Source organism: Lithobates pipiens, unplaced genomic scaffold (assembly GCF_037356315.1).
Source record: "Lithobates pipiens isolate NorthernLeopardFrog02 unplaced genomic scaffold, aLitPip1_a1.2 Scaffold_27, whole genome shotgun sequence".
In the NCBI taxonomy this organism is placed as follows: domain Eukaryota; kingdom Metazoa; phylum Chordata; class Amphibia; order Anura; family Ranidae; genus Lithobates; species Lithobates pipiens.
Window position 1 is genome coordinate 159,223,206 of NW_027507788.1, and position 23,783 is coordinate 159,246,988.

The window sequence follows — 23,783 nt, forward strand, 5'->3', positions numbered from 1 at the left end:
CGGCTAAACGGGCTCTTTGGCTCCGCCCCTGGCTGGCAGACCCAGCCTCAAAACAAGTATGGTGCCGCATCCCCTTTGAAGGGTCCTCCCTTTTCGGCAATAAGTTGGATGAGGCTATTACCCGAGCCACTGGTGGGAAGTCGGGGTTCCTCCCCCAGGACCGGCGTTTGCAAGCCCAGAGAAGGTCTTTTCCAAAGAGACAGTACCAGGAACGAGCCAGGGAAGCTCGCAGTTACAGACCAGGCCGTGAATTTTCCAGGTCCTGGAAATCAAGACAATCCTCTTTTAAAAAATCTACAAAAAGTGATTTGAAGGGAGAGAGGGAACCAACTAAATCCTTTTGAGGTTGGGCCCGCTCAGACAGGGCAGGTGGGGGCTCGTCTTTTCCACTTTCGCCATGTCTGGGCGGCCTCGATCCAAGACTTCTGGACCGTCAAGACCGTCTCCTCAGGTCATGTTTGGACCTTCAAGGAATCTCCCAGACTCAGATGGGTCCCCACCTCTCTCCCGGCCTCAGACGAAAAAAGGCTAATTCTTCTAGCCTACGTGGAATCTTTGTTGGCTCAAGGCGCCATTATCCATGTTCCAGTCATTCAGCGAGGCATGGGAATCTACTCTCCTTTGTTTATGGTCCGGAAAAAGAGCGGGGCCTGGAGGCCGGTCATAGATCTAACCCACTTGAACAGTTTTATCAAAAAAGAAAAATTCAAGATGGAGTCTTTATCCACAATTCAACAATCTGTCCAAGCAGGGGACTGGATGGTCTCCATAGACCTCAGGGACGCCTATTTTCATGTCCCAGTTGCAGAAAATTACCAGCAGTATCTCCGCTTCTCCGTGGGCGAAAGCCATTTTCAATTTACTTGCCTTCCCTTCGGGCTATCAACTTCTCCTCGTGTATTTTCAAAAGTATTGTTGGCAGTGGTAGCTCTTCTGAGAACCAAAGGGATTCGTCTACATCACTACCTAGACGACCTTCTGTTGTTGGCTCAAGACAAGGATCAACTTCTAGTACACAGAAAGCAGGTCATCTCCACCCTACAGGAATTCGGGTGGATCTTGAACTTGGAGAAGAGCCAGCTGGTCCCATCTCAGCGGCTGGTGTTCTTAGGGGCCCTATTCAACACTGTCAGAGGCACCATCTCATTACCAGAAGAGAAGTTGTCAGTGGTCAGGGACAGAATCCGTCCAGCCCTCTCTGCCTCTCATCTCCAGGCTCTCCAGTGCCTGAAAATTATAGGCACTATGGTAGCGACAATCCCGATGGTGAGGTGGTCACAGTGGAGGATGAGGCCCTTTCAGAAGGGTTTCCTTCATCAATGGTCAGGCAACAAAACCCAGCTGATTCGGATCACCTTATCCATGAGGAATTCCCTTCTGTGGTGGCTCCAACGGGAAAATCTCTGCAACTGCCATTCCATTCTCCCCATCTCATGGGTCACCATAACAACAGATGCCAGCAACAGGGGTTGGGGCGCCCACTGTCTGGTGGAAGTGGCTCAGGGCACCTGGATTCTCCCCTCCAGAGGGACGGTTTTCAGGAGCCTCGGTCTCACTCAGGCTAGACAACACCACAGCAGTGGCGTACATAAGAAGGCAAGGGGGTACCCGAAGTCTATCCCTTCTCCAGGAGGTGGAACCGATCATGACCTGGGCTCAGAGGAACCTGAAGGATCTGACAGCATCTTATGTCCCAGGGATTCAGAACGTTCAGGCAGACTTTCTTTCCCGGATACTTCTGGACAACAACGAGTGGTCTCTCCACGAGGAAGTGTTCAACTGGATCCTGACAATGGGGCTCTCCCCAGAAGTCGACCTGTTTGCCTCCCCTTGCAACAAAAAACTGGAGAAGTATTATTCAAGGTACAGGGATCCTCAAGCCTACGGGGTGGATGCCTTGACAGAGAAATGGTGGTTCCACAAGGCCTATGCCTTTCCCCCAACTCCTATTATTCATCAGTTCCTGAGGAGACTCAGGTCAGAGTCAGCAGAAGTGATAGCCATAATTCCGTATTGGCCCAACAGACCCTGGTTTCCGCTTCTGATGCTCCTCAGTGTCAGGGATCCAATTCCTTTACCATCCAGGCCAGACCTTCTGTCCCAAGGGTCGAGATTACATCCTTGCCCGGATCACCTGCGCCTAAAGGCTTGGTTTTTGAAAGGGGACGGTTGAAGGCTTTAGGCTGTCCTGAAGAAGTCATTCCCACTCTTCTTAGTGCTCGAAGAAGCAGTACTAACCGGGTATATGAGAGAATTTGGGCGAAGTTTGCAGATCACTTGTCTTCAAGGTCCAGTTCCTGTAATACCCTGACAGTCCGGGACGTCTTAAGCTTCTTGCAATCAGGATTGGATATCTCCCTTTCGGTTAGTTCTCTCCGGGTCCAGGTTTCAGCAATTTCAGCTTTTTCTGGAGTCGCATGGGCCAATCATCCCTTGGTCCAACAATTCTTCAAAGGAGCAGTCAGGCTTAGGCCACAAAGGAAGCCTAGATTCCCCAAATGGGACCTTCCATTGGTTCTAGATTTCTTCTCTCAACTTGACAGAACGCTCTCAATCAGAGAATTAACCCTTAAAACCTCTTTTCTGGTAGCCATAACTTCGGCGAAGAGAATCTCCGAAATTCAGTCTCTAGGTACAAAGGAACCTTTTCTCACCTTCTTTCCAGATAGGGTGGTCCTAATTCCGATGTTGGGGACAAATCCCAAGGTGACCTCTGTTTTCCATGAAAACCAGGAAATCACTCTTCCTACCTTCAATTCTGCTGGAAGTCAAGATCCACATCCACTCGATTTGGGAGTTACTCTAAAACAATATCTGGATATTACAGCTTCTTTTCGTCAATCTGACTTCCTCTTCGTACTATTTAACGGGAAAAGTAGAGGCGCCAAGGCCTCCGTTAGATCCATCGCTGCTTGGGTGGTTCAGGCAATTCAATGGGCTTATAGAGAGAAGGGCTTGGCTCCTCCTGAGGCGGTTACAGCTCACTCTACCAGAAGTCTCTCAACCTCATGGGCGGCTTCGCGCCACGTTGCACCTGATGTAATCTGCAGAGCGGCCTCCTGGTCTTCTATTCATACTTTCATGTCTCACTATTGTGTTGAGCCAGCGTCTTTATCCTCTGTTGATTTTGGTTTGAAAGTCCTGTCGGCCGACAGTGTTAAATAAATCTTTTGTTCAGCATTTTTGCCCACCCGGGTGTGTTTGGCGAGTTATTTCCCACACGTTGCTGCCATGGAGTCTGTCAGGAAAATGGAAAATTCCTATCAAAATACTTACCGTAATTTTCCTTTCCTGATGGACTCCATGGCAGCAGGAGTTCCCTCCCAAATGGCTGGAGTAGGCTAGTTACCGAACACGGCCAGGGGCAGGGAGCAAAGATTTATGGGAGTAGTGTCCTATGGGTAGTGGAGGCGGGACTTAACCCACACGTTGCTGCCATGGAGTCCATCAGGAAAGGAAAATTACGGTAAGTATTTTGATAGGAATTTTCCATTTTATTGCCATTTCAAACACAAAAAGGAAAAAAAAAATATATAGTCAGGCATTTTAGCTCTTACAGAAAAAAGGGAAAGAAAAGTAACAATTCAAACAAACAGCAAATATATTATTTAAATATTAATATCTCTGTTATAGAGAATTTTTTTTTATTTTTACCAAAACAAACCCAAAAATAAAAAGAAGAAAGGGGAGAAATAGGGAAGGAGGGAAAGAGGATAGAGAAAAAAAAAAGGGATAAATGCCAATGCGCTGCATTCTATTCCAGGCCTGGGATTATAAATGACAAGAGTATTGAACTTCTATTGCACCATATCTATCCAAATATTATATATTATATCATCTGACAACTTTATGTCATTAGAATACTATAATATCAGATATCATATTATAAAATAACAAAGTAGTTTTAAAATCAAACCAACATGCCCATATCTTTAAGTGTTTGTCAACCATGCCCTTGGTATTGTACCTAAATTATTCTTTATGACATAGCTCAATGGTTACGAAAAATAGATGATATAAGTTCGGTGTAGACTTTTCCTTCCAGTACATCGGTTTTAAGGATTTTGCTGTGTTTAGCAAATGTGGGGTTATTGAGTTTTTATATCTAGATATTGATTGTGAAGTAAGGTGAAATAGAATAACCCAAGGATCAAACTGAATTTTGTATTATAGACTCCATGTTAACAGCTGTCTGCCAAGATCTTGATATTTTAGGAAGCCCAGCACTCAAATGTCAGCCCTGATGAAGGGGTATTTGGGCCCCACGTTTGCTACTGTTGTGACATCACTGTCATGAATATGAATAAAGTCTCATGTACACTGGACATTTTTACATGCGCTCCTAGCGGTGTCAGCTGTTTTTTTATTTATTTATTTTTTTTATTTTTATTTTATTCCTGCCTCTAAACTCCATACACACATAAACTTTTAGCAGCGTTTAGTGGCAGAGGCTTTCAGAGTCAAACGTCCCTCCCAGTTTCAGTGTGTCTAGGAGCAGCAGAGTTTCGGCAGAAAAAACGATTGATGTGCATTAACGTGTGTAAATGCACATTAAAGAGGAAGTAAACTCTCCCACTCTGATGCTTCTTTACATTTAGTCCATTATAATAAGTAATTATCAAACTAAAGCCACTGTAATCCAGCCCAAATCGCATATTACTTACTGTTTAAAGAAACTTTAAAAAAACTTGTTTCCAGTGGTAAGGCAGGGCCATCTTAAGTATTGTTTTCTGAGTCCACAGTGGAGTGTATTTCCGCCCTTACATTGAGCACTTCCTGTACTGTTAACCAAGCCTCCTTCTCAATTCAACATTTCCATGGCAACCCTGCTTCCATGCTCATAGCTGACTTGTTTTATTTCATAGTATTTACTTGTGCCGATTATCTAGTGTTTTCCTTTGTCAGTCTTATCAGCTTCAGCTGACAAGACTACAGTAATGCTGTCCCATGCCCTGCTTTACACTGCATGTGATGTCACATGGTCACACGGGGTGTAGGAGGAATCTCAGGAGACTGAGAGCTTTCAGTGTTGTGTGCTGTAGGAAGTCCTGATAATAGATAGACAAAGTACACAAAGTGTGCTGTAAATCAGGGGAGATCTGGGCATGCTCAGTGACATCATTCTAAAGAACAAAAAGGATTGCAACAATACTAAGCAAGTAAGGAGAGATCTACAAGCAGTGTCCATTAGAGTTTTTTATGCTGATTTACATGGGACAAAGTTGTGGGGGAGAGTTTACAACCACTTTAACACTAGCCACATTTAGTGCTTGAGCGTTAATTAATTTCCATGGCCAGAATTAAAAAAAAAATTCTGGCCAGTGAAATGAATAAACACTCAAAATCTTGATGTGTGTAAATGCATTAAACACTTTTATAAGTGGCAGGCCTTTTTTTTTTTTTGCCAAAAGGAAGGCTTCTAGTTACATAGTTACATAGTTAGTCAGGTTGAAAAAAGACACAAGTCCATCCAGTTCAACCAAAAAAAAAATATATATATATTATATACATATATATATATACATACATATAATAAATATACCAGCCCATATACCCAATTCTATACCCACAGTTGATCCAGAGGAAGGCAAAAAACCCCAGCAGAGCATGATCCAATTTGCTAAAGCAGGGGAAAAAATTCCTTCCTGATCCCCCGAGAGGCAATCGGATTTTCCCCGGATCAACTTTACCTATAAATTTTAGTACCCAGTTATATTACGTACACTTAGGAAATAATCCAGGCCTTTCTTAAAGCAATCCACTGAGCTGGCCATAACCACCTCTGCAGGGAGTCTATTCCACATTTTCACAGCTCTCACTGTGAAGAAACCTTTCCGTATTTGGAGATTAAATCTCTTCTCCTCTAGACGTAAAGAGTTCCCCCTTGTCCTCTTTGTTGACTTTAAAGTGATTTAACTCGACACCAAGTTCCCTATATGGACCCCTTATATATTTGTACATGTTGATCATATCCCCCCCCTTAATCTCCTCTTATCAAGAGTGAATAAATTCAGTTCCTCTAATCTTTCCTCATAGCTGAGCTCCTCCATGCCTCTTATCAGTTTGGTTGCCCTTCTCTGCACTTTCTCCAGTTCCCCGATATCCTTTTTGAGAACTGGTGCCCAAAACTGAACGGCATATTCCAGATGAGGTCTTACTAATGATTTGAACAGGGGCAAAATGATATCTCTCTCTCTGGAGTACATACCTCTCTTAATACAGGAAAGGAGTTTGCTCGCTTTGGAAACCGCAGCTTGGCATTGCATGTTATTATTGAGCTTATGATCTACCAAAACCCCCAGAACCTTCTCCACTATGGATTCCCCCAGTTGTACTCCCCCTAGCGTGTATGATGCATGCATATTCTTAGCCCCCAAGTGCATAACCTTACATTTATCAACATTAAACCTCATCTGCCACATAGTCGCCCAATTAGACAGAGCATTGAGGTCGGCTTGTAAATTGGTGACATCCTGTAAGGACGTTATTGCACTGCATAGCTTGGTGTCATCTGCAAAGACGGAAATGTTACTCTTGATCCCAGACCCAATATCATTTATAAAGATATTAAAAAGTAAGGGTCCCAGCACTGAACCTTGGGGTACACCACTCATAACCTTAGACAATTCAGAGTAAGAATCATTAACCACTACTCTCTGAATTCTGTCTTTTAGCCAGTTTTCTATCCATTTACAAACTGATATTTCCAAACCTGTAGACTTTACCTTACACATGAGCCGTGTGTGTGGAACTGTATCGAACGCTTTTGTAAAATCCAAATATATCACGTCCACCGACACCCCTCTGTCCAAGGTTTTACTTGCCACCTCATAAAAAGAAATCAGGTTTGTCTGACAACTTCTGTCTTTCATGAATCCATGCTGTCTGTTGCTCAAAATATTTTTTTCCTGCAAGAACTCATCTATGTGGTTATTTATTAATCCCTCCAGTATCTTCCCAACTATAGAAGTTAAACTAACGGGTCTATAATTACTTGGTAAAGACTTTGTTCCCTTTTTAAATATAGGCACCACATTGGCCCTGTGCCAATCCAGTGGTATTATTCCTGTCATTAATTCTAGGACAGTTTAAAAAAAATAAAAAACGCCCGGTGTGCATGAGGCCTTAAGGTTATGTAGTCCTTTGAACTGATAATTTGCCGCTGTTTTTTCTGTTTGCACGTACTCCAGTATATGGTGTTCATAGTAAAGGAACATTTGGATTCTTTGACCTACCTGACAACTCGGTGTGACCCACTAGCCATGTGATCCTGGGGCAGGGCCGGCCACCAGAGGTTGAACAGTTTAGGACAATTTCATCTTTAGAGGATTTTCCAGGGATCTGAGCGACCTCTATGATAGGCTGGGAAGGGGTAGCTGCAATAGAGATGGATATAAATTAGGGCTCATTCACCTTGATAACTGATTTGATTTACTAAAGGGGGGGGGGGCGGGCTATTCAATGTGAATGTCATCCCCGTTGTGTGAAACTGTGTTCAAGTCAATTATCCAAACATTTCCCTTTTTTTTTTTTTTTCTATTTCCTTGCACATTTGGGTATTAACATTGAACACAGCTTTGCCCTCCTTTTCTTTCAATTTGTTTAAAAAAAAAAAAAAAAAAGTTTAAAACCAAAAAAAAAAAAAAAACATTCATATAGACACACTCCTAAACCTTGTGGACAGCCTTCTCAGAATAGTTGAAGCTGTTATAGCTGCAAAGGGTGGGCCAACTCAATATTGAACCCTATGGACTAAGACTGGGATACCAGTAAAAATTTGTGTTTGTATAAAGGCAGGTGTCCCAATACTTTTGGTAGCGTACAGTAAAACCTTGGATTGCGAGCGTAATGCCTGCTGTCATTTGACGGTGGGCAGGCGGCAACTAGTTAATCATCAACCGTGCGAGTTGCTAAATGTTGTACCTTCATTAAATGTCACCATATTGCTACACTTGGAGGCGCCTCTCTTCTCTTTTATACTCAGTTGTGACGTGACGCTACTTGTATATCAAGTCAAAAAAATTTTTTTTACATTTTGCTTGTCTTGCAAAAAGCTCTCAAACAAAGTTTTTACTGTATGTAGAATTTACACACTAAAGCATAAAACCAATACAATCAAAGGACAAGGTTTCACCATAGACGTGGGATCTTTCCAAATTTCCACCAAAATGATTTGGACCCATTCATACTATGCATTCATGGCTAAGGCATGCTGCATTAGGGCAATTTATTTGTGGTTTGTAGCAGCACACCTTAACACATGAAAAAATGAACCTGACCATTTTTCTCCAGCCTTGGTAGTTGGAAACATACATTGTAGTGAGTTGCCAGCTAATGTAATATGAAAAGAACGGTCTATTAGAGGTTGGGTAACATTGGATGAGTAATGGTCGAGTTTAGTCTCTTGTGAGTTGTTTGCCTTGTTTTAGCTAACTATGGGGATGTTGCTCATAGTGTGGTGAGGAAGCGCCTAGTACAGTCAAATAACTTGGTGATTGGATTTAAAAAAAAAAATATATATATATATATATAATATATATATATATAATATATATATATATATATATAAATATATATATATATATCTCTCACACACAGGAAAGTAATGTACATCCAATGTGTTTTAGAGGTGAGCAAACGCTGCTGGTTGCCAATAATGCCCGCACCGGAATGCTGTTTACCCAACCACCCATATGTCATGCCAGTCCTAACAGTATATGTATTCTGAGCCTAACCACCAGAATTCCACTAAGCCCTGAAGAAGGGAGACCACACCTCTCAAAACGCGTTGGTGCATGCAAATGCTTTTTTACCAAATAAAGAGTTTAAACCAAATCGCCAAGCTGTAAAACTGTTTGTACTATCCAATTCTCACCACACAATCATAAGTTCTAAGTGAAAGGCACTGCAACATACCTCCCCATATTGTACATGTTACCATAGATTGCAGTAACATGCCGTAAAATACACAATCTGATGCATGTTAGTGCAATGGTCACGTGTATATGGGCCCTTAAACTCCGTATTTTCTGTGATAATAATAAGTTGGCGAATTTATTTTACTTTAGTGAACTGTCCAGAACGCTGAGGGTTTGACCTATACATACGCACATCTGTTGTGGAACGTGTTTCTTGACGCATCAGTTAGCATTGTGGTAAATGCGCTTATATGCCTATCCATTTCCCATTTCCTACAGGCCTTTAACTCTTTTGCTGCCAGGTCCGTACGTCGTACGGGAAATATCTCACACACAGACTCCTGCCTGTCAGGTGAAAGCATTTGAGCGGAAGCAATCCATGCTTTTTGGGCTCCGCTTGCCCAGTAATGCGACGTAATGATGTAATGCGACGGTATACCCAAACAAAATGTATGTCCCCACAAATAGCTTTCTTTTGGTGGTATTTGATGACCTTTTGCAGATTTAAATTTTTTGCACTATAAACAATTTTTAAAAGAACAATATTTACTTTTTGCTATAAAAAAATATCCTAAAAAAATTAAAAAAAAACAAATTTCTTCCTCAGTTTAGGCCAAAATTCTACTACAAATTTTTGGTAAAAAATATAAAAATCGCAATAAGCGTATATTGATTGGTTTGCGCAAAAGTTATAGCATCTAGAAAATAGGGAATAGATTTATTGCATTTTTATTTTATTTTTTTTTATTTTTTTTTATTTTTTACCAATAAAAAATATGGCAGTTTCTTCTTCTTTTTTTTTTTTTTGTAGGACCAGTGACCTTTATACAGCGCTATAAAATTGCACTGATTACTGAATAAATGACACTGGCAGGGAAGGGGGTTAACACTAGGGGGCAATCAAGAGGTTAAATGTGTTCCCTGGGAGGTGTTTATAACTGTGGGGGTTAGGGGACTGATAGGGAAGTATAGAGTGATCGTCTGTTCCTACATTAGGAACAGCGATCTCTCTGTATTCTCAATCAGAACAGCGATCTGTTTGTTTACATTGACAGATCCCCGTTCTGCCTGTCTGTGGAGCGATTGCGGGTGGCCAGCGGACATCAAGTCCGCCGGACCCACTGATTGGCTCCCCCGCTAATGAATGCGCGCCCACACATCAACTGTGACAGCTGGTCGGCAAGTGGTTAAAGAGAACCCGTCACCTAAAAAACATCACATAAGGGGACTTTTTGTCCCCTATGTGATGAAAAAAAAAGTTAGTAGTCTGATATTTGGCTACACATTAAACTTTCCTCACAGAATATTGTGGCCCTGGAAGCGAGTTACAAAGTTCTCATGCGTTGGTACTTAGTGCCAGATAGAATAGCAAAATTTTTACCCTCTTACTCCCCAAACTGTTTTCGTGGCTGTAGCGAGAGGGGCACGCACTTGCACATTTGGTGGACCTGCCCAGTGGTTCAACGCTTCTGGGCTGAGATTTTTCTGATTTTATCCACTCTGATCGATAAAACAATAGATCCTGACCCGGCTTTGGCCCTCCTCAATTTCTACCCAAATTTGTACACCAAGGCGCAGATGCGTCTGGCTCTGCAGGTCACCACGGCAGCCAAACAAACAATAGCCAAAGTCTGGAAAACTCCCACCCTGCGCTTGGCTGAAACCAAGAACAGGGTTACGCAAGCAATGATACACAGCAAAATCGAAGCAACTGTTCAAGATACTGACCCCCGACACTCTAAAATATGGCACCCATGGGTTGAACACTACCTACCCCTACACTTTGATCACCATCTATTGGATCCGTAGTAACGTTTTTCCTGGGTTAGCGGTTAACTGCTGGCCTATAGTTGTTTAGTGGGAGCCGGCCGACCGAAACTCTCGCCTATTCACTTTCTTCTTCCCCCATCCCTCCTCTATTCCCTTTCCTTTCTCTTCCTCTCCTTCCTATCATCTCCTTCCTAGTCTTTCCCTCCTTTCCTCCTTTTTCTCCTTCTACTTTTCTTGCCTTGTACTTTATTATCCACTCTATTAATGTACCCAATCACAATAACCGTTCACCCTGGAGGTGATTTTGGGTAATGCTAGTTACGGTGTGAATGTTCTGTAGCTTTCTGTATACACAGAACTGGTTCTCCTGCACTTTTGTATAGGATAATGTCCTAGCCTTTTTGTATACTGTATATATATATGCTTATATGCTCTGGTGTCTAGGATTAATGTACCGTATATTAGGTTTCAGACAGATGTAATTCATATTGCTAATTTGTCAACTTTATTGTAACCTGACATGGTCTAGAGTACATTTTGCTACTATCTTTCATCGTTGTGTACAAGACAAAATGCAGTTTCCTATGCACTCTGTTTCCTATGCTAATAAAAAAATTTTTGAACTAAAAAAAAGTTTAACTTTAACCACTTCGGGACCGCCGTATTGCCAATGTACGTCAACACAATGGCACAGGCAGGCAGAATCACGTAAATGTACGTGATTGCCTTCTAGCGGGTGGGGGGTCCGATCGGACCCCCTCCCGCTAGATACGGCGGTCCCTTTCGGTGCCGGAGCGATCGGCGATGAGGGGATGGCCGTTGGTTTCCGCCCATCCCCTCTCGATCGCTCCTGGCCAGTGACGAACTTCCTCCCCTGTGAAAATGTAAACACAGGAGGAGGAAGTGATGTCACACTCCTCGTGGCGGTCTTTTTGAACCAGACAGCGAGGAGTGAAGACGCAAGTAAGTGCACCAACAGTCCACTGACACATAGGTACACACAGGCACACATTTCACCCCAGTCACCCCCCGATCACCCCCCCGATCGGCCCCCCGCCCCCCCCCCAGTCACAGTGTCACTAATGCAGTGTTCATTTATTTATTGATCACTACATTTAGTGTCAGTTGTGACTGTAAAAAGTGTCAGGGCAGCTAGTGTTAGGCCCCTTTAGGTCCAGGGTAGCCCCCTACCCCCCCCTAATAAAGGTTTAACCCTTTGATTGCCCTCCCAGTTAACCCTTTCACCCTCTTTTACCAGTGTCACTAAGCGATCGTTTTTCTGATCGCTGCAATAGTGTCACTGGTCCCGCTAGGAAGCTAGTTTTTTTTTAGGTTCAACGCCAGGTTTTTATACCGTTAGGTACCCCGATATATAACCTAATAAAGGTTTTAACCCTTTGATTGCCCCTAGAGTTAACCCTTTCACCAGCGATCGCTGCATAAGTGTCACTGGTGACGCTGGTTAGCCAGTTAGTTATTTAGTTATTTAGGTTCCCCGTCAGCTTTTTATAAAGCTTCAGGTACCCCCATATAAATACCCAATAAAGGTTTTAACCCCTGATTGCCCTTAGTTAACCCTTTCACCAGTGATCACCGTATAAGTGTTACGGGTGACGCTGGTTTGGTAGTTCGCTTTTTATAGCATCAGGGCACCCGCCATTTATTACCTAATAAAGGTTTAACCCCCTGATCACCCGGCGGGTGATGTAAATTTGGTTTTAGGGTCAGAAAGGGTCTGCGTCGCCCCAGGCAGTGCTAGGTTAGTGCCAGCACCGCTAACACCCACGCGCAAAGCATACACCTCCCTTAGTGGTATAGTATCCGAACAGATCAATATCTGATCTGATCAGATCTATACTAGCGTGCCCAGCAATTTAGGGTTCTAAAAAAACGCATTGTTAGCAGGATCAGCCCAGATACCTGCTAGCACCTGCGTTTTGCCCCTCTGCCCAGCCCAGCCCAGCCCAGCCCACCCAAGTGCAGTATCGATCGATCACTGTCACTTACAAAACACAACACACATAACTGCAGCGTTCGCAGAGTCAGGCCTGATCCCTGCGATCGCTAACAGTTTTTTTTGGTAGCGTTTTATACAGTCGCTGACAGGCTAGGTGCTTTTTTACCTGTGAGTCTCACTACTGTACCCCTAAATTTAGAGCCCAAAATGGCAAAGCGAAGGTACACTAGTGAAGAGGCCTACACGTTTCTGAGCATGACAGATAGTGAAGAGGAAGACACTGATCTGTCAGAATCAGGCTCAGAATACGAACCTGTAGAGGACAGCGCCTCCATGTCAGATAGCTCTGACGACGAAGAAGAGGTCCCTGCTATTGTCAGGCGTACCCGGCCCCGATTTTCTGATGTTGTTGAGGTGCAGGAACCGGAAGTCCCTCGTATGGAGTATAGAGCCAGTACTAGCGCCGCTCATCCTTTTGGTGAACTGGCAAGCACCAGCGGCCTAGTACACCCTGGGCGTACATCCAGCACTGCAGTATCACGTGGTGACGTGGCGAGTCCCATAAGTGCAGTTCAAGCTGGCGAGGTGGCAAGCACAAGTAGTGTCCCGCTGCCACCAAGAAGAAGAAGACAAAGACAGGCCCGTCGTACCCATAGTGCCCTTCCTGCAGAATTCGCCTATCCCAATTGGGTGCCCACCACTTCTGCAGAACCCGTACTTCCCCCATTCACTGCCCAACCCGGTATTCAGGTGGATACAGATGATTTTACGCCACTCGATTTTTATTCTCTGTATCTCACGGAAGATCTCTATAGATCTATTGTGGACCAAACCAATTTATATGCTGGTCAACGCATCGCCGCTAATCCCCAGTTGCCGTCTCTTGCCAGAGATTGGAAACCAGTTACGGTTTCCGAATTTAAGTCGTTTCTGGGCCTTTCCCTCAACATGGGCACACACAAATTTATGCGGATGCGGGCTTATTGGTCCACGCATCCGGCTGACCACATGCCCCTGTTCTCTAACTCCATGCCCAGGGCACGATACGAGCAGATCTTGCGGTTCTTGCACTTCAGTGACAATGAACTTTGTCGTCCACGTGGAGACCCTGAATACGATCGGCTCTACAAAATTCGGCCCCTCATAAACCACTTCAACCAACGTTTTGCAGACTTGTTTATTCCCCAAAAAGTTGTCTGCGTTGATGAGTCCCTGGTTAAGTTTACTGGTCGCTTGTCATTCAAACAGTACATTCCCAACAAGCGTACCAGGTACGGGGTCAAGCTCTATAAGTGCTGTGACAGGGCCACAGGCTATGCATGGAGCTTTATGGTTTATGAGGGTAAAGATAGTTACGTAGAGCCGGAGAACTGCCCTGATTACATAGGAAGCGCTGGCAAGATAGTGTGGAAATTGGTGTCACCCTTATTCGGAAAGGGGTACCACTTGTACGTGGACAACTATTACACCAGCGTGCCACTGTTTAGTCATTTATTTGATAATCAGATTGGAGCATGTGGCACCGTGCGACCTAATCGCCGGGGCTTTCCCCAGCGGCTTGTAGATTCCCGTCTTAGGCTGGGGGAGAGAGCCTGCTATCGGTGTAATAATTTGCTCGCTATGAAGTGGAGGCATAATAAGAATGTTTTCGTTCTTACCTCCCTTCATGCAGACACGACGGTCCAAATTTCTACGGCGACTGGTATTGTGGAGAAACCCCTCTGTGTCCACGAATATAACAAAAATATGGGAGGGGTGGACCTCAATGACCAGATGTTAGCGCCGTATCTAACTTCCCGTAAGACCAGACGCTGGTACAAAAAAGTGTCTGCTTACTTATTTCAATTGGCTTTGCTGAATGCTTTTGTGCTATACAAAGCTTCAGGCGGAACATTAACCTTTCTTTTCTTCCAAAGAGAGGTTGTCACAGAGCTTCTGTTTCCAGACGGTTCTGTACCTCACCATTCCCAACCAAATGCAGTAAGCCGGCTGTATGAGAGGCATTATTCTTATGTCCTCCCGAGTACCCCTACCCAACGAGCCCCCCAAAAAAGATGTCGTGTCTGTAGCAAGCGCGGATATAGGCGTGACACCCGTTCTTATTGTCCACGCTGTCCTGGCCAGCCTGGTCTTTGTCAGGGTGAGTGTTTTGAACGCTACCACACACTAGTGAAGTATTAGCGTAGGGTACAGCATTTCACAGGCTAGGCACACTAACACAGGGTCTCCCAAGATGCCATCGCATTTTGAGAGACCCGAACCGTTACAGTTACAGTTTACAGTTCAAAAAAAAGTGTATAAAAAAAAAAAAAAAAAAAAAAAGTAAAATAAAAAAACCAAAAAAAATATAAAATATAAAAACCAAAAATAGTTGTCGTTTTATTGTTCTCTCTCTCTCTCTCTCTCTCTCTCTCTCTCTCTCTTCTCTCAAATTTTTTATACTTTACTGTTTACTGTGTTATTGTTAACCATTTTTCATGTTTTCAGGTACGCCATTCAGCTGCAGCGTGGATTTATTTATCTTGACAGCAACAGCGTTTGCTCCCACGATACATAAAGCCGCGACTCCAGTGCTGTAGGAGGTGATTTCACCACCACAGTTAAAAAAGAGCATATATGCCGAAGCATGGGGGCATAAGGGGTGGAGGAGCGATTTTGCTCCTAATGCCGCGTACATACGGTCAAAATTCCGACGGAGGGCTTGCCCGTGGAAAAGTTTGAACGTATGTACGCAGCATAACTTTTTTGCGGGAGGATGCCCCCATGCTTCGGCATATATATATTTTAGGCACAGGTTGTGTTAAAAAATGTTTTATTTTTTACTGTTTTTTTTGGCAATTGCTTTGCAGGTATGGTATGGTAAGGTTTTACTGGGATGTTACTTTGTTTTAACGTTAACCATAATTTGCTTAGCAGGTACGCCATTCAGCTGCAGCGCGGATTTATTTATCTTGACAGCAACAGCGTTTGCTCCCACGATACATAAAGCCGTGACTCCAGTGCTGTAGGCGGTGATTTCACCACCACAGTTAAAAAAGAGCATATATGCCGAAGCATGGGGGCATAAGGGGTGGAGGAGTGATTTTGCTCCTAATGCCGCGTACATACGGTCAAAATTCCGACAGGGGGCTTGCCCATGGAAAAGTTTGAACGTATGTACGCGGCATAACTTTTTTGCGGGAGGATGCCCCCATGCTTCGGCATATATATATTTTAGGCACAGGTTGTGTTAAAAAATGTTTTATTTTTTACTGTTTTTTTTGGCAATTGCTTTGCAGGTATGGTATGGTAAGGTTTTACTGGGATGTTACTTTGTTTTAACGTTAACCATAATTTGCTTAGCAGGTACGCCATTCAGCTGCAGCGCGGATTTATTTATCTTGACAGCAACAGCGTTTGCTCCCACGATACATAAAGCCGTGACTCCAGTGCTGTAGGCGGTGATTTCACCACCACAGTTAAAAAAGAGCATATATGCCGAAGCATGGGGGCATAAGGGGTGGAGGAGTGATTTTGCTCCTAATGCCGCGTACATACGGTCAAAATTCCGACAGGGGGCTTGCCCATGGAAAAGTTTGAACGTATGTACGCGGCATAACTTTTTTGCGGGAGGATGCCCCCATGCTTCGGCATATATAAATGGTGCATGTATGTCCATCATTAGAAGTGGGTGGATGAAGGGAGGTATCTAATGGTGGGCATACCCACCGATCAATCTCTTTTTTTTCGTTCAGACAACATGACTCTCAGTAAATAGCTTGGGGTGTCTACTTTCCAAAATGGGGTAATTTGGGGGTATTTTGTGCTATTTTGGCATTTTATGGCCTTTGCACCCTTAGAAATCCTGAAGGTGGTGATTGGTTTTCGGGGTGCCGTACGCGACTAGACTCCCAAAAAGTCCCACACATGTGGTATCCCCATACTCGGGAGAAGTAGCCGAATATATTTTGGGGTGCAATTCCACATATAACCATAGCATGTGTGAGCAATATATCATTTAGTGACAACTTTGTGCAAAAAAAAAAAAGTTTGTAATATTCCCGCAACTTGTGGCAAAATATAAAATATTCCATGGACTCAACATGCCTCTCAGTAAATAGCTTGGGGTGTCTACTTTCCAAAATGGGGTCATTTTGGGGGGTTTTGTGCTATTTTGGCTTTTTATGGCCTTCGAAACTGTGATAGGTAGTGAGGGGTAAAATCAAAAATTTGCACCCTTAGAAATCCTGAAGGTGGTGATTGGTTTTCGGGATGCCGTGCGCGACTATACTCCCAAAAAGTCCCACACATGTGGTATCCCCGTACTCGGGAGAAGTAGCGGAATATATTTTGGGGTGCAATTCCACATATAACCATGGCATGTGTGAGCAATATATCATTTAGTGACAACTTTTTGTACATTTTTTTTTTTTTTTTTTTTTTAGTCATTATTCAATCCCTTAGGACAAAAAAAATAAATATTCAATGGGCTCAACATACCCATCAGCAGTTTCCTTGGGGTGTCTACTTTCCAAAATGGGGTCATTTGGGGGGGTTTTGTGCCATCTTGGCATTTTATGGCCGTCAAAACTGTGATAGGTAGTGAGGAGTAAAATAAAAAAATTATGCCCTTAGAAATCCTGAAGGCGGTGCTTGGATTTCGGGGTCCCGTACGCGGCTAGGCTCCCAAAAAGTCCCACACATGTGGTATCCCTGTACTCAGGAGAAGCAGCAGAATGTATTTTGGGGTGTCATTTCACATATGCCCATAGCATGTGTGAGCAATATATCATTTAGTGACAACTTTGTGCAAAAAAAAAAAAGTTTGTAATATTCCCGCAACTTGTGGCAAAATATAAAATATTCCATGGACTCAACATGCCTCTCAGTAAATAGCTTGGGGTGTCTACTTTCCAAAATGGGGTCATTTTGGGGGGTTTTGTGCTATTTTGGCTTTTTATGGCCTTCGAAACTGTGATAGGTAGTGAGGGGTAAAATCAAAAATTTGCACCCTTAGAAATCCTGAAGGTGGTGATTGGTTTTCGGGATGCCGTGCGCGACTATACTCCCAAAAAGTCCCACACATGTGGTATCCCCGTACTCGGGAGAAGTAGCGGAATATATTTTGGGGTGCAATTCCACATATAACCATGGCATGTGTGAGCAATATATCATTTAGTGACAACTTTTTGTACATTTTTTTTTTTTTTTTTTTTTTAGTCATTATTCAATCCCTTAGGACAAAAAAAATAAATATTCAATGGGCTCAACATACCCATCAGCAGTTTCCTTGGGGTGTCTACTTTCCAAAATGGGGTCATTTGGGGGGGTTTTGTGCCATCTTGGCATTTTATGGCCGTCAAAACTGTGATAGGTAGTGATAGGTAGTGAGGAGTAAAATAAAAAAATTATGCCCTTAGAAATCCTGAAGGCGGTGCTTGGATTTCGGGGTCCCGTACGCGGCTAGGCTCCCAAAAAGTCCCACACATGTGGTATCCCTGTACTCAGGAGAAGCAGCAGAATGTATTTTGGGGTGTCATTTCACATATGCCCATAGCATGTGTGAGCAATATATCATTTAGTGACAACTTTGTGCAAAAAAAAAAAAGTTTGTAATATTCCCGCAACTTGTGGCAAAATATAAAATATTCCATGGACTCAACATGCCTCTCAGTAAATAGCTTGGGGTGTCTACTTTCCAAAATGGGGTCATTTTGGGGGGTTTTGTGCTATTTTGGCTTTTTATGGCCTTCGAAACTGTGATAGGTAGTGAGGGGTAAAATCAAAAATTTGCACCCTTAGAAATCCTGAAGGTGGTGATTGGTTTTCGGGATGCCGTGCGCGACTATACTCCCAAAAAGTCCCACACATGTGGTATCCCCGTACTCGGGAGAAGTAGCGGAATATATTTTGGGGTGCAATTCCACATATAACCATGGCATGTGTGAGCAATATATCATTTAGTGACAACTTTTTGTACTTTTTTTTTTTTTTTTTGTCATTATTCAATCCCTTAGGACAAAAAAAATAAATATTCAATGGGCTCAACATACCCATCAGCAGTTTCCTTGGGGTGTCTACTTTCCAAAATGGGGTCATTTGGGGGGGTTTTGTGCCATCTTGGCATTTTATGGCCGTCAAAACTGTGATAGGTAGTGATAGGTAGTGAGGAGTAAAATAAAAAAATTATGCCCTTAGAAATCCTGAAGGCGGTGCTTGGATTTCGGGGTCCCGTACGCGGCTAGGCTCCCAAAAAGTCCCACACATGTGGTATCCCTGTACTCAGGAGAAGCAGCAGAATGTATTTTGGGGTGTCATTTCACATATGCCCATAGCATGTGTGAGCAATATATCATTTAGTGACAACTTTGTGCAAAAAAAAAAAAGTTTGTAATATTCCCGCAACTTGTGGCAAAATATAAAATATTCCATGGACTCAACATGCCTCTCAGTAAATAGCTTGGGGTGTCTACTTTCCAAAATGGGGTCATTTTGGGGGGTTTTGTGCTATTTTGGCTTTTTATGGCCTTCGAAACTGTGATAGGTAGTGAGGGGTAAAATCAAAAATTTGCACCCTTAGAAATCCTGAAGGTGGTGATTGGTTTTCGGGATGCCGTGCGCGACTATACTCCCAAAAAGTCCCACACATGTGGTATCCCCGTACTCGGGAGAAGTAGCGGAATATATTTTGGGGTGCAATTCCACATATAACCATGGCATGTGTGAGCAATATATCATTTAGTGACAACTTTTTGTACTTTTTTTTTTTTTTTTTTTTTTTTGTCATTATTCAATCCCTTAGGACAAAAAAAAATAAATATTCAATGGGCTCAACATACCCATCAGCAGTTTCCTTGGGGTGTCTACTTTCCAAAATGGGGTCATTTGGGGGGGGTTTGTACTGCCCTGCCATTTTAGCACCTCAAGAAATGAGATAGGCAGTCATAAATTAAAAGCTGTGTAAATTCCAGAAAATGTACTCTAGTTTGTAGACGCTATAACTTTTGCGCAAACCAAAAAATATACGCTTATTGACATTTTTTTTACTAAAGACATGTGGCTGAATAAATTTTGCCCTCAATGTATGACTAAAATTTAGTTTATTCGATTTTTCTTATAACAAAAAGAAGAAAATATCATTTTTTTTCAAAATTTTCGCTCTTTTTCCATTTATATCGCAAAAAATAAAAATCGCAGAGGCAATCAAATACCATCAAAAGAAAGCTCTATTTGTGGGAAGAAAAGGACGCAAATTTCGTTTGGGTGCAATATTGCATGACCGCGCAATTACCAGTTAAAGCAGCGCAGTGCGAAATTGCAAAAACACCTCTGGTCCTTAAGGTATTTATTGGTCCGAGGCTGAAGTGGTTAATTGTAGCACAAGACCCCCTCCGTAACACTAAACTGGTGACCTACAGTATAGGTGGCTTTTGGAGCGTCCCCTATAGAAAATATAGGGTACTGAAGTTTGCTGCCATTTCACAGCTAGGCACAAATTTAAGGTTCAACATGTTGGGTATTTGTTTACTTGGCACAACCTCGTCTTTTATATTTTACCAACAATATGGGTAGTTTGTGTTTTGTTCGACCTAAGATTTCCTTTTAATGTGTGTGTTTATTACATTAATAACCTGTGACACAAAAAATTTGAACTATCACTATTTTATTTTCTAGGGCAGGGGTAGGCAACCTGGGTCCCTCCAGCTGTTGTGGAACTACATTTCCCATGAGGCATTGCAAGGCTGCCAGTTACAATTACTCCCAGAGGCATAATGGGACTTGTAGTTCCGCAACAGCTGGAGGGCCCCAGGTTTCCAACCCCTGCTCTAGGTGTCTGCTTTCAGAAAATATATAATGTTTGGGGGTTTTGTGTAATCTTCAGACCTAAAGGAATTTTTTTTAAAGCGTGTGTAAAAAATCGCAAAAAGCGGCTCTGGCAGCGAAAGGGTTAATGTGAGCCTTTGTGCCAAAAAAACGTGCATGATTATTTTTTTTTATTTTCTGCAGGCTGCGGAAGTTTATTGGTGTATGCATTACGATGTAAGTAGGATAATGTGCTGCATGGATGCACACCAAAAATACACACACAGTGCATGTGCGTAACACACTAATATGCATCCATAGATATACATGGGGCCTGAGTGAGATGAGAACTAGACGTGTTAAGCTCCTGTGTGTGCGACTTCTGCAATGTTTCCTGTATGTCGCTCTTTGTGGTTCTTTCTAAATGTCGGGGCTTCTTCTCTATGTTGTTGGTTTCACTTTTAGTCTTTATCAGCCCATCATACAGGAATGAGCCACACTTTTGTCACGCCGTGTCTGTTACATGCTGAGGGGAACATAAGGATTGGAAAGTACTTTATCGTAACATGTGGAATTTCAGCCACGCACTGGGGAACTACAGGTCCCAGAATTTCCCAACAGCTGGACAGCCAATGGCTGTTGAACATACAGCATAGCTCCCAACTGTCCCTGATTTGGAGGGACTGTACCTGATTTGGGGCAATGTCCCTCTGTCCCTCTTTCCTCCTCATGTATCCCTCATTTTGGTCTGATCTATATAGTTGTATATAAAATGCACTTTTTATCTATCAAAAAGTGTTTTCCAGCACTAAACCTTTCATCTGATTCCTAAATTGTTGCATTTGTAAATTCCAAAATCCAATATAAAGGAATATTAGTGGTAAAAAAAAAAAAACACTTGTGGGTTTAACCACTTTCAGACTGGACCATTTTGCTGGCTTAAGTACAAGACCACTTTTTGCGATTCGGCACTGCGTCGCTTTAACTGACAATTGTGCGGTCGTACGACGTGGCTCCCAAACAAAATTTATGTCCTTTTTTTCCCACAAATAGAGCTTTCTTTTGGTGGTATTTGATCACCCCTGCGTTTACAAAATAGGGGACAGTTTTATGGCATTTTTATAATTTTTTTTTTTTTTTTTTACTAGTAATGGCGGCGATCAGAGATTTTTATTGTGACTGTGACATTATGGCGGACACATCGGACATTTTTGGGACCATTGTCAGTTATACAGCAATCAGTGCTATACAAATGCAATGATTCCTGTGTAAATGACACTGGCAGTGAAGGGGTTAACCAGTGGGTGGCAGTGTAGGGGTTAAGTGTTCCTAGGGGCGTGTTACTAACTGTGGGGGGGTTGGGCTTTCATTTAGTGAACACTGATCTCTGCTCCAATCACATGGAGCAGAGATCAGCGTCACTAGTTGTTAGAATGGAGAAATGCTGTTTACACAGCATTTCCTCCATTCGGCCGCTCCGTGAGACGATCGCGGGGATGCCCACGGCGATCGAGTCCGCGGGTCCCGCGACCGGACTCACGGGGGTCCCGACCGGCAAGCGAGCCGTGGCATATAGAAATGGATGTACCTGTACGCCAATATGCCTGCCCGTGCCATTCTGCCAACGTACATCGCCGTGCGCCGGTCGGGAAGTGGTTAACCAATCTTCTTTTTTTTTTTATAATTCTCCTTTAAGGGGCGTGGCAAGAGGGGTGTGTCCTATGCCTGAATACTTTTGCTGATAGGTGTCCCTCATTCCCATCTCAAAAAGTTGGGAGGTATGCATACAGTATGGTGTCCACACATACCTGGATTTTAAGTGAAATATGATTAATTCTAAACAAAAAAACGCCAGGGAGACTTAATAAATTTTTGACCTCTTTTGATGGAGCTTTTTAAATGTGTGTTATATGATAAACTTTTTCAGTTTAATCCCTTTTAAATATGCTAAAAAATGTTACATGGGCCGGGTCACTCGAAAAGGACACAATGGAGGAGATTTACTAAAACTGGTAAACACAGAATCTGGTGCAGTTGTGCATAGTAGCCAATCGGCTTCTAGGTTTAAGTCCCAGTTCACACTGGTGCGATTTGTCATGTGATTTGACAGTTTGGAAGTCGCAGCCTATTTTCGGCATTGAAACTGTTCATATCATAGATTATGAAAAAGGTTCCCACACTACTTTTTGACGATTTAATTGCGACTTACATAGACTTCTCTTAACTACTTGCTGACCAGTCACCGTTGGGATACGACAGCAGCTTGGATCCCCTGCATGAATTGCCGTAGCTGTATGGTGGCCACTTTAAGGGCTCTAGGCAGCCACAATGTCTGCTGGCCACCCTCGATCGCTCCTCAGAGAGCCAGAACAGAGATTTGTCAATGTAGACAGACATCCCTATTCGGACAGAGGAGAGAGATCTGCTGTTCCTAGTAATCAGGAACCACAATATCTTCTCTCTACTCCCAGGCAATCTACTCCGCCCACAGTTTGAAACACCACCCTAGGACACGTTTAACCCCTTGATCACCCCCTAGTGTTAACCCCTTCACTGCCAGTGACATTTATACAGTAATCAGTGGCTATTTTTTAGCACTGATCACTGTATAAATGTCAATGGTCCCAAAAAAGTGTCAAAAGTGTCCGATCTGTCCACCGCAATGTCCCAGTCCTGCTAAAAATTGCTGATCACACAACCATTACTACTAAAAAAAATATATATAAATGATATATATAATATTAATAAAAATGCCATAAATCTATCTCCTATTTTGTAGACGCTATAACGTTTGTGCTAACCAATCCATATACACTTATTGCTAATTTTTTATTATATATTTTTTTTAACTAAAATATGTAGAAGAATACATAATGACCTAAACTGATGAAGATTTTTTTTTTTGGGGGGGGGGGGGGGGATATTCATTACAGCAAAAAAGAGAAAATATTTAATTTTTTTTTTAAATCAAAATTGCGCTTTTTATTTTTTTATAGCGCAAAAAAAAATGCAGAGGTGATCAAATACCAGCAAAAGAAAGCTCTATTTATGGGGAAAAAAGGGATGTCAATTTTGTTTGGGTACAGCATCGCATGACCGAGCAATTGTCAGTTAAAGCAACGCAGTACCATATCGCCCAAAAATGGCCTGGTCCATTAAGGAGGCAAATCTTCAGTCCTTAAGTGGTTAAAAGAAGTTGCAAGCCACAATAAAAGTGGAAGTAAACTCCTCTATCGTTTTCAGCCAAGGAAGCTGCCATCTTTGCCTCTGTTTAATCTTCAACTGATATGGTGCTGCACATGTGATTCGTTATGACACCAGCCATTGGGTGGTTTGATAGTTTGGCTGAGAGCACA

At 42.8% G+C, this 23,783-nt stretch overlaps 1 protein-coding gene across 3 annotated transcripts in view; it reads right to left on the minus strand.

Moving 5' to 3' along the window:
* CRTAM (cytotoxic and regulatory T cell molecule) overlaps nt 1-23,783 on the minus strand; it is an 85,732-nt gene that overhangs the window by 53,519 nt on the left and 8,430 nt on the right. For all 3 annotated transcript variants that reach the window (XM_077457760.1, XM_077457759.1, XM_077457758.1), the window contains exon 4: nt 7,236-7,376. In XM_077457760.1, coding sequence (XP_077313886.1) covers nt 7,236-7,376 — 141 coding nt within the window. The remainder of the gene's footprint in view (nt 1-7,235; nt 7,377-23,783) is intronic.